Here is a 12,031-nt window from a genome sequence, read left to right as displayed (position 1 = left end):
AACAATAGATTGTAAAAATTAAAAAAAATAGATTTTCAATAGATCAAGGGTTAATTTGATCCATGCCATTGCAAATGTGGCTATTAAAAAAATATCATTATAATTTGTATATTCATAACTGTGCCGCTCTAATTTTACGAAATTAGAACCATGTCGTTGCCGTCCCCTTTTCCATCCATCATCTTCCTTTCCATCTTCTTCCTTCCTTCTCCATCTTCTTCCCAGAGTCGTGCTAGGCCAGCCCGTCCGCCGTCGCTCTCAGGCGGCAGCGTCGTCTCCCGGAGCCAAGTCGGTGAGCTCGGAGGAGAGGGAGCCAAGCCGGCGCCACCATCCCCTTCCCTCAGCGCTGCCGCCCCCTCCTTCCATGCGTTGGAGCCCGCGCCGTCCCTCTCTCCGCACGTCGGCGCGGACGCCGCCGCAGCTGAAGCTATCGCGTCGTCTCCTCCCTCCTCACGTCGGCACCAATGCCGTGCGCATGCCGGCGGCGCCTCTGCCGTCCCCTCTCTCTGCGCTGCCGCCCCATCCTTTCTCTGAGCACCGCTCGCCGGCGTCGCCGCCCCATACCCCCGCGCGGCCGCGCCACGGCTCCTTCCGCGTGCCGAGTCGGCACCGCCGCCCGGCTTCCTCGGCGCCCTTGCTCCTTCCACGCGTTGTCCCCTCCCTCCTCGCGGAGGAAGTCGTTGGTCTGGCCCTCCCCAATCTCCACCGTGTCGACGTCGGCGAGCGCCGCGGGGTCCTCGAGCACGGCGTGGAGGCGGCGGAGTCGCGTGGTGTCGTTCTTGCCGAAGAGCGTGGCTGGTTGGCGCAACACGTGCAGGCGCCGGATGACCTCCTTGGAGAAGAGCGGCGTGTCCTTCTCCTCCTCGTCGCCGTGGTGTTCGGCCCGCGACTCATCGCCGTCGGAAGCCCTTGGCGTGGAGCGCGACGTGGCGCGGTGGTGGGAGGACCAGAGCTGCTTTTGTTGGAGGAGGTGGCGCTCAGTTTCCCGGATCCGCCTCGCGGCGGCGTGGTGCTCGATCTCGGCTCAGCGACATGCGATGGCCGCGAAGAAGATGGAGAAGGAAGGAAGAAGACGGAAAGAAAGAGGATGGATGGAAAAGGTGACGGCAATGGCGTGGTTCTAATTTCGTAAAATTAGAGTGGTACGGTTACGAATAGACGAATTGTAATGATATTTTTTTGAATAGCCACATTTGCAATGGCATGGATCAAATTAACCCATAGATCAAAGAAAAAAACACACTTTGATGAGAAACAAAAACACAAATAGAATTAAGGTTTGATAGGATTTAACGATGATCGATCTTTTTCCATAAGGAACCACTAAAAAAATCTAGTATGCATTCGAATTCTTAAAAAAACACACAATCCCTTTTTCCATGAGAGCCATAAACTGTTATACTTCGACTTCAAACTATAATTCGTTGTACTAGGATGTGCCCCATCTTAGTACTAGGTTGGTTTTTTTGGGACGGAGGGATTACCATTTTAAACCACACCATTATTTGGTGAAGTTAACAGATGTATGGTAGTATTTAGTTTGTTACCAAATATTTGTTGTGTTTAGAGAATTGATAACATCGTAGTTAAACCTATCATGCCAAAACTTAGTAACGTTGCCAACTTGCTAAAATTTTAAACAATGCCAAATTTTTGAAAGGTTAAACATGGCCATGAAGTGAACAAGACTAGAGTTTCGTACGAGCCCTAAGACACGCTTTTCGGCGACCTGGTGCAAACACAAAGTTACAAATGCATGACTCCATTCAACATATTTTAAACCGTATTGCACATATATATTTTACAAGACACTAAAATACGTTTCTACCTAAATCTATGCATATTAATTTTGTTATAGAATAAGCATTTGGGATGTTGTTGATGGTTAAACGTCAAATGCTACCTAAGACATGTTGTCAAATAATTATTGCTGTGGAGTTATTTATATAGGTAACTCGTTTGGCACAATATATAGACCATCACCCCAAATGTTCATTTTATAATTCCAACTAGACGTGTAATTCCAAAAAGAAAATGGAAAACAATCACGGTGTTTACCCTCACGTTTCCCTCTCTGTGGTATCAATTCGTGTTATTTTACATGCCATCAAGCACATCTTTTGAAACTTTATCATTTTTTTTATCCCAAAGGAATCTAAGGAACTGACAGCTTATGAGATTCCGTGATACTCTAACCGTTTCAGGTTATAAAATAGTTTGACTTTGGTTAAAGTCAAATTATTTTAACTTTGACCAAGTTTGTAGAGAAAAGTAGTAATATTTTTAACCCAAAACAAATTTATTGTAAAAATATATTGAAATATTGATTCGATGAAACTAATTTAATAAAAATATTACTATATTTGTCTATAAACTTAGTCAACCTATGTGTTATAATCTGAAACCGATAGAGTAGCATACTCGCTTTAGTGTTATGTGGAGCTTTTTACGTTTTTTTATTACACGTACTATCGCTTTGGCTATTTACATGTTAAAGCAAATACATTTTAATTAGTACATGTAAAAACGAGTACTTCTTCAGTTGTGATATATGATGCTGGTAATTTTAGGTACGCATTTGAGCATTCGTATTCATTCAAAAATGTTGTGTAGGTTTGCAAAATATAAGCCAAGACAATAAAACAAATTATATAAAAATAAATAATAATTATATATTTTTTAAATAAGATGAATGGTCAACCTATAATCCAATGGCGTCATGTATTTTCTTTAAAAGGAGGGACCACTTTCTGAAAAAAAAAAGATGCACTACATTTTATGTCCCCGGCCGCAAAAAAAGAAAGCAAGTACTGTACATGTTTGGATTGCATGTATTGATTGTTAGCGGGAGAAACATAAATGTAAATATTTAATTAAGCCCACAAAACAGCAGGGTGCAAACGGCAAATTTGAAATGGAAAATATTCCTGTCTATACAAAGGAAAGAAGGAAAAGAATGTTACGACAAAAAGAAAAGAACAACCGTTTAAAAAAAAAACCTGGACATTAACGAATTTCTGGTGTTATTTTTTTGCGTCAAAGGAAGAAGAGGAATAAAGTGATCCAAGAAGAGGAGAGGAATCTAACCAAATCAGGAAAAACCCAACTAACTTACCACTACTGGGGCGTACTACTACAGATCTCCGTTTACTGCCCGCCTAAATTCTTCTCGCAAAAGAGGAGGAATCCCACTGACCCACACAAAAAAAAAAAAACCAAAAACGCATCGTCACTTTCATCACCACCGGCCCCGTGGCCCCACGCGTCAGGTCCGCTCAGGATAACTCCGAGGCCACGCCAGTCACAGGGTTCGCTGACACGTGGGGCCCACCGAATAATTGCCCCCACATGCTAGCCTCGGGGCGGAAGTCTTCCGTCTCTGTCCGCGCGAGCCCTCGCCTCCCCGAGCAGACAATCCCGTGCGCGCCTATAGTTACACCGGAAGATCCTACCCACGAGAGAACCACATACTGCAGGTGGGCCCAGATGGTGGTGTCCCCACCATGTCAGCGAGAGACGTTTCTGTGCGCGTTTGAGATCCCACACCGCCGCGACAAGTGTACACGGGGATGGATAGAGAGGAGAGAAGAAGAAGCTTAAGCGCGGACAAAAAAAAAATTGGGAAATTGATTTTTTAATAATAATATAATAATAATACTAATAATAATCGCATCGCAGCCGCATCGAGCTATATAAAGGTAGGCGAGGCGGAGGCAGGGAGGGTTTTGGAATTTTCGGCCGCCGTTGCGTGGTTGGGGGAAGAGCAGCAGCAGCGCCAGCAGCCAGCAGCCGGAGGGCGAGCCGAAGCGCGGGGGACGCGGCGGCTGTTCGGCGTCGCTCGCTCGCGCCTCGCCGCGTGGCTGGTTTGCAGGACGGGGGCGGGCGGTTGCCGGCGGTGACGGTGGGCGAGGGGGGGCTCCGGCGAGGATGAGCGGCGGCGGCGGAGGAGGAGGAGGAGGGGGAGGGGGAGGGAGGGGGGCGGCGGCGGGGCCAGTGCCGGGGTCCGCGAGGAAGCTGGTGCAGGGGCTGAAGGAGATCGTGAACCGGCCCGACGCGGAGATCTACGCGGCGCTGCGGGACTGCGGCATGGACCCCGACGAGGCGGTCAGCCGCCTCCTCTCCCAAGGTCTCTCACCTCGCCGCCGTTTTTCAAGTTTTTGTAGCTGCTTTGGTTGCGCTTGGATTGTTTCGTGGCGACTGGATTGGATTGGATTGGATTGAAGTGTTGGGGAGTTCTGTTCCGGTTTTGGATGTTAGGAGACGTGCTTTGGTGGGTTTGCTTTGGGGATTTATTTTGATTTATTACCGTGATGGCTGTGTACAGCAAGATAGTGGCAGGAATAGCTGGTGTTTTTTTTTTTTTGGGGTTTGGTTTGATCTTACCTAGATTTGTTTGTCTGATGTGTTATTTTGCATTTGGCTTAGATTGGGGCTGTAAGACTGTAACTCTCCGGTTTAAACTTTTACTATTCTTAGTCTTTATTTCGAATATTCTCAATTCAACCGATGCTAACATTTGGGGGCATAATATAGATTAGCTTTGTGAACATTGATTTTCTTCTCTTGGAATTAGGTCTTTTCGATCTGCTCGGACAGTGTTTCGATTTATTCAGTTTGGATAGGGCATCTGATTTTTCCCTGTTGGGCTGCCTCTTTCTTTACATTAACCTGTGTCTGAACATTTATCTTCTGCACACCTTTCCTACAGTTCATTCAAAGTAAGAGTCAACTGATCATAGGCAATCAAGTTGTGCATCTCTCGTAGTCTTTGTTGTAGGAAACTAACATATTCTATAACTTCTTTCTGTAATTTGAGTAAATAACCTTCATTGCTTGATAATAGAAATATTCTAAAGGAAGTTGGAAATGAATTGAGATTGACTTGGGTATCATCTGTAAAACATTTGAATTACATCGATATATTTCTACAATTTATTCAGCATGCTTTGGATGGTATAATCTTGGGATGCTGGTCTTCATTTCAAAAAAAAAAAAACATGTCCAATTGTTCATTTTAGTGCATTTTTTTTTCTTGTGAATAGCACCCTAAGCTTTTGGATGGTATAATCTTGGGATGCTGGTCTTCATTTCAAAAAAAAAACATGTCCAATTGTTCATTTTAGTGCATTTTTTTTTCTTGTGAATAGCACGCTAAGCTTGATGTTCTGCATGGTTCCAGTAGTGCCCTGATAACGATATCTGACATTTTGTCAATCTTTCTCTAGATACGTTTCAAGAGGTAAAGAGCAAGCGCGACAAGAAAAAGGAGGTCAGGACTAGTTTTTACTTCCAGTTTGACAAGTTTAATGTAGTTTCAGTTGGCCTGGTATTGAACTTGTGTAGCTAACCAGTGATAATTGGTCGATATATCATTTTTTTAATTTGTTGACTGGTTACGTTTTAGTGTTAAAAGTTTACATGTCCATATTATCTCTTGATTATTTATTTTGTGCGCTTTTAGAGCTCACGTCAGTATGTGCTGAAATATCACACAGGTTAATAAGGAGGCGCTTGAGCCAAAATCTAGAGGAGCAGTTAACTCCAATAGTCGAGCCACTAGAGCTGGTGCAGACCGTAGTGGACGAAGCAGTTCAGTTCAGTCTGGATCAAGTGGTGCTGGTAAGTTTAAAACCTGTCCCTATCCATTAGTTTCTATGTTTGGCTATAATCCATTTCTAATTTTCAATCCAACCAGATAACATGTCCTCAAGGTCATCAATATTGGGACCTGGCGTGCTAGCAACTAACTCTACACAGAAGCAAACTGTTCCAAGGTAATGGAAATTTGAACATATAGAAATTTATGTTAGAGGCATTCGTTTCTATTTACAGTATGGTTAACTAATTTGCTTTCTTTTCTGTTTTAGTTCTTCTGTAAACAAGGATGTTCTTCACGATGGATCTTTTGGAGCAATGCAACCATCGTCGGGATTTCAGAACAGTTGGTGTGGGGTGCCAGGTCAGATGTCAATGGCTGATATTGTGAAAATGGGCAGACCTCAAGTGAGGTCTTCTAGCAAGCCTGTGGCTTCAACAGACAAAGCCTATTCTGGCCAAACCTCATCTTTCTCAAGTGTGGTAAACCAGAACCCAAACAAATCTGCAAGCACTGCCCCACCAACAACATTTGAGCAAAGATTTCCTGTTCTTCAAGATCCTATTCCTCAAGTTAAGAATTCCAGTCATGCTTCTGCTGATAACCATGAAACACAAGAGAGTGATTGGTTTCAACAGGATGGGACACTACCAGGGAGTCAATTAACAGTCCCTGAGACATCTCGTGACATATCTTTACCTGTGGCATCTTTGGAATCATCAACGTTGGTTGCTGACGATGCGAACTCGTATAATAATTCTTATGTAGGAGAGAGCAGCTCAGCTATACCTTCTGATAGACACCTGGAAATTATTGATGGCAACAACCATTTTAATAATGGTTTATTGCACAACTCAAGTGCATACCAGTCTCGAGGGAATCACTATGATGATAACGATGATGATGATGATGAAGGTTAGCATACAGTTGAAATTCCAAAAACATCTTCAGAAGTTCCTTTTTTTGGTTATGTGTCTCTAAAGTCAAATAATGTGCTCTTCTATTGTCTGAACCACTGTCCATTGAAATGATAGAAAATTCCTCCCAACTGGCTAACATGATATTTTGTTTCCCCCCTTAACCATGCTATGCTTTTCAGAAACCAAGTGCAAATTTCTCTTATAGACTTATAGTATGACACTCTGACATGGATTAGGTGTACTGTCTAGTGTTTATCAAGGCCATTGGTCATTTTTTTTAATGGCTTTGCCTTTACATAACAAAAACAAAACCATTCATTGTCAGTGTTCATCTTTTAATCTTTCTCCCTGTAATATGTTGAAGTGGTAGACTGCTAGCATCACTAAAAAACTATGATATGAAAAAAAAAGTATGTTTGTTAGATTCTTTTAGCAATTTCTCTCATATTGACAAGGGTTGTTGATCTGAATGTTGGAAGACTGTAAGCTAACAGCTAGAGTTGCAAAGAAGGGTCCTTGTTTTCTTGTAGTTTTAAATAGAATATATGTACTCTGATAATCAACATTGTCAACTTTATACAAAACCACAATCTTATTATTTAAGTGTGTATCATCTATTCATTTCATTTACCAAGTCAACAAGAAAAATGTACAGCTCTGGCCCAACTTGTATGAAGTATTGTTTTAATTCTGAACTAATGATTGTGTAATTTGTTCAATGCCTTCTAACTTTCAATTGGATCAAGAAATACGATCTTTCAAAACTTAAGTTTTCAGTATATTTTAATTTAAGATGCCCATGCTACACTCCAACATACAAGCATAGATACAATTTAAACATATACTTGTTTAAGATCTTATTATATAGATAAATTTTCTTTATGCTGTGCCAATCTGAATCAGCAATGAACTAATGGTGCTTATTAATGGAAACGGATGGTTTTGGTTTTCAAATTTATTCAAGGTTCAAGCATATAGCCTTGTTGGCTTATGGTTTGCTGCTGTACATAGCTGAGTGCGCTACCAATCCCAAATTTCCAAGGAAGTGAAATATGCAAAATTGCACATGTAGCATGGTTGCTTGGTTCCTTTTTTATACATTTTAATTCACGTTGTACTGGTGTACTAAGTTATATATGCTGTGGCCCTAAATGCTGATACTTTCTTCTCTTAATCATGCAATTATTAGTGTGAAACTGACAGTGTAACATTTTGCAGCTGAAGTTTCTAATGTTGATGTGGAATCTGCTTCGGCAAACATTCAGCACCTAAGCCTACAGACTGAAGATCTAGTTGCAAGTAAATCTACCGAAGATAATCCAGCGGTTATAATCCCTGATCATCTACAACTTGCAAATGCAGACTGTGGGCATCTGAGCTTTGGTAGTTTTGGATCTGGTGCCTTCTCTGGGTTGCTTCCATCAAAGGTCCACAAAAATGGAGTGGAGGAAGTGCCTGTTCCAGATGAATCTCCATCAGTTGATCAAGAAGATGTCAGGTGAAAATATTTCCTTGCTATGTTCTGTATTCATGACAAGAAATTAGCCTTTTCTGATAAGGCCGGCCTTGCAGGAATCAAGACAACAATGTTGCTCTAAATTCTTCAACAAATGGGGACGTTGAAGCCAGAATTGGCACTAACATGGAGAATACTGATGAACCTTCAGTTTCACAGCCTGATATTCTGACGCAGGGTGCTGTAGATGTGTCAAGTCTACAATACAATCTGCCATCAGTTTCAGATCATGTATATTCAAACACAACACAACCAAGTACGATGGAGAGCTCACAGGGAGACATACAAGTGCAACATCTTCCTCAGTTTTCAAGTTTACTGGTATGGTTCTCTTATACCCTGAAATTGGAGCACACAGAAGATCATCATTTCACATAGTTAACATCTCAGTTTTTCCTATTATTTGTCAGTTTGTCACCATCTCAATGTTAGCATATGTACCAACTTGGACTGATCACTTATATGAATCTTTCACGAATTTGTAATTTGATTGTTACAAAATTGTTAATTTAGCTTTGCTATTGAGGAGTTAGGTTAGAGTACGTATAATCTGCAGACATTATGACTGTCGTTCTGAGGATGTTTTATTCAGTTGTGTCTGTTTGGCTAAAGATGTTTTATACTGTGTCTGCTTTGATGATGAAATTTTACCTGTTTACCTCTTTTAGTGTTGAATGTCCTTGGTAATGTGACAGGTTGATAGTCAATATATGAATATTAACTAAAATAAAATCAATCCTCTCAAGCTCAATATCATTTATTCTTGTTATGCATTTTTTTGACAAATTGGAGTTTTTTTAAAAAAATTTCTCATCCTTATGGCACTCTAATTTATTATTGTAGCAAGCAAATACTCTACACAACAACTTGCTGGGATCAAATCTTCCCAACCTTCGGGACTTTGACTTTTCACCATTGCTATCAACACAATTAGCTACAAAATATAACCCACCAGTACCGACTACCAGCTTACCAGCAATCTCCATGCAGGAGGTAACTCCAAAATCTTTTTTTACTTTTTGTTATCGTGCTTGTTCTGAAGTTTGTTGAATTTGTAGAAGTTGTAGTTAACAAGTTTAGAAAGAGGTCATACTCTCTATTTCAAGGATGGACACTATATGTTCAGCATAGTTGAATGGATATAGTAGCATCAAGTCATCAAGAAGCTTATAGCTATAAACGTTTAACTATTTCTTGCATTAATAAAAGAATTGTAGGTACATTTTCCTGGCTGTTAAATGCCTATTTGATTTGGCATAGATATGTTAGCATTTCAGCTTGTATTCTATTTTTGAGTTCCACTTTGCATTTTATATTTTCCAGACATTGAAGCCAGGGGGATTCTCGAATGCACAACCTACACAAAATCTTCCCAGCGCGAGCATTCCGTCTGGGCCTCCTCTCCCACAACAATTATCTGTACATCCGTACCCTCAGCCAACTTTGCCCCTTGGACCTTTTTCCAATCTGGTTGGCTATCCATATTTGCCTCAAAACTACTATCTACCATCAGCAGCCTTTCAGCAATCTTTCTCAAGTAATGGACCTTTCCATCAATCTGCTGCTACCACTGGGGTGCCTGGTGTCAGTATGAAATATTCGATGCCACAATACAAGAGCAGCCTTCCTGCTACAAGCCCACCACAGCCTTCATCAGTGGTCTCCGGATTTGGAGGTTTTGGTAGCTCAAATAATATTCCTGGAAATTTCGGCTTAAATCAGAATGTCCCCTCTGCACCCACAACTATGGGGTTTGAAGAAGCTTTAAGCACACAGTTCAAAGATAACAGTCAATACATTGCCTTACAGCAGGTAAGTTTCACATGCTTTGCCTATGTTCTGGCGCCATTTGTGTTTTTGTCCTGTCTGAGGATATTATACTACAAAAACACTTGCACTTGCACTTTATCTGTCCATTTGGATTTCCATTTCATTTTTTTGGTGACTTCATTCGTGATGCCTTTCAGAACGACAGCTCTGCAATGTGGCTTCATGGAGCTGCTGGTTCAAGGGCCGTTTCAGCGGTACCACCTGGCAACTTCTATGGTTTCCAGGGCCAGAATCAGCCAGGTGGCTTCCGCCAGGGGCAGCAGCCCTCTCAATACGGTGGCCTTGGGTACCCAAGCTTCTACCAGTCACAGGCTGGTTTACCGCAGGAGCACCCGCAGAACCTTACTGAGGGAACCTTGAACAGCTCTCAGACCACTCCATCTCAGCCATCGCACCAGATCTGGCAACACATCTACTGAGTCCTGCCCTCGTGGGAGAAGCCCCTCTACACTGCCAGGTGATCTGGTGACCTGGCATGCGCCATGAAATGAGCAGACTAGCTGAGCTGCCGTCTTGCGCACGGAGAAGAGTGGACAATGCTTTCTACAGTTTCGAAGTATGTTGCTGTTTTTTCTTCTTTTCTTCTTCACTTGTTGCGTGTGTCCGGGGACTAATTTCAGCTGTTACGAGTTTACTCGATAGTGAGTTGCTATGTTGTAACGGTAAGTCCTAATTTCATCTAACAAGAGCTGCTTCTTATACCCTATGTGATTCAACCTTTATGTTCTTGATGCCCCACTAATTTTACATGCTGGTCGCTGCACATCTCAAAGTATACTCCCATAAAGTAGCTGCTGATAAGCAGAGTCAGATGAGGACAAGCTGCAGCATGCAGGTGTTGCTACAAGTTCTGCAGGTTGCGTTGATCCACCTTGAGGGCTTTCAGATTTCAGAGTTCAGTCCCCATCCAGGAGCATTCTTCACTGGCATTCGGATATTTGCATATGTAAAGAATTACTGGTTAGAAGCTGAAGTGGCCTAGTTTGGCGCATGGTACTTCATTCCTCTGGAGATAGCTTGTTTTGGGCAGCCAATGCTGCAAGTTTTTACCGCAGAGCAGAGCACTCCGTGCAAGCTTTATCGATGTTTGATGCCAATGAAAGTTAGAACGGGCTTTAACAAGAAGATAATATTTTGTGAGTATTTTTCCTTCCTTTTTCTTTTTTATTGCAAGGAAGTTTCTTTTCTGAAGAGATGAGTGGTTAATCAATGATTCATTGTTCTGCAATTGTCTATACAGGATTCTGGAAGCGGATTTTAAGGGGTTGTTTAGGTTGATGCCATTTTAGACCATAGCATATTTTGGTAAACTTATCAAATATATATGTGCATCCATTTAGTTTTTTTTTTATCAAACTTTGGTAAATATATAAGAAATCATACCAAAACTTAGCAATATTGTCAAATTGCCAATGCCAAAATTTGATAAGGATTATTTTGGGCATAATTTGAACAACCCCTAAAACATGGAGAAGGCCAAATATGGCCAATGCATGTGCCCGCAGTTCCTATCCGCCAAAAGCTTTACAGATAATTATGAAAGATATTCTTTAAAAATGACATTGGTACCATGTGTATTTTACTCCATAACTTTCCAGTTAAAACTCAATCTACAGTCAAGAAAAAAAATTGTATGTGCAGACCAGGGGCTTGTTTAGAGTGCTCTCATAAAATAATAAATGCTTTCCGTTTCACTTAAAAAAGAGAGCGGAGCATGTTATAGTATTATCATAAAATGAACTATAGAGATCCTACTCTATAACTTCACGCAAAACCTAGCTAGCTTTTTAGTTAAATTTAGGGGTTGGAGTAATACCAAACATTGCCCAAGTTTGGATTTCAATATTTGTGAAGCAACTTTCGTGTTACTAATTTTATACAGCGATATATGTCATAGCGATATGCATTTGAAAATGATTTGTCTAGACACGTTTTTTCCCCCTCCGTTCTTTACAAACTTACTTCAGAGCATGTTCTTAAAAAACAAAAATTAAAAATTAAGAGCATGTATAATAGTAGGGATGATCGATACTTTGACTTTGTTCATGTCATCTATTTATTAACTAAAATCACGGCATGGTCATAAGTAGGTTAAAACTCTTATAATTGCCTAGACACCTTAGCTTAGCTCACGTTCCCTATTGGTGTGTGAATAATTCGAAACTTGAT

At 41.3% G+C, this 12,031-nt stretch overlaps 1 protein-coding gene across 1 annotated transcript; it reads left to right on the top strand.

Annotated features, from left to right (window-relative positions):
* The first annotated feature begins 3,715 nt into the window (after positions 1-3,715).
* LOC127771828 (uncharacterized) lies at positions 3,716-10,563 on the top strand. The gene is made up of 10 exons (XM_052297771.1): positions 3,716-4,126; positions 5,226-5,269; positions 5,496-5,619; positions 5,696-5,774; positions 5,868-6,511; positions 7,735-8,014; positions 8,089-8,353; positions 8,876-9,025; positions 9,356-9,844; positions 10,000-10,563. Exons 1-10 carry the CDS (start codon positions 3,928-3,930, stop codon positions 10,279-10,281), a joined length of 2,556 nt encoding a protein of 851 aa, XP_052153731.1. The 5' UTR covers positions 3,716-3,927; the 3' UTR covers positions 10,282-10,563.
* The last annotated feature ends 1,468 nt before the right edge of the window (positions 10,564-12,031 follow it).

This window comes from Oryza glaberrima, chromosome 1 (assembly GCF_000147395.1).
Source record: "Oryza glaberrima chromosome 1, OglaRS2, whole genome shotgun sequence".
NCBI classification, from domain to species: domain Eukaryota; kingdom Viridiplantae; phylum Streptophyta; class Magnoliopsida; order Poales; family Poaceae; genus Oryza; species Oryza glaberrima.
Note: the sequence above shows the minus strand (reverse complement) of the source record. Positions and strands in the feature narration are given on the sequence as shown.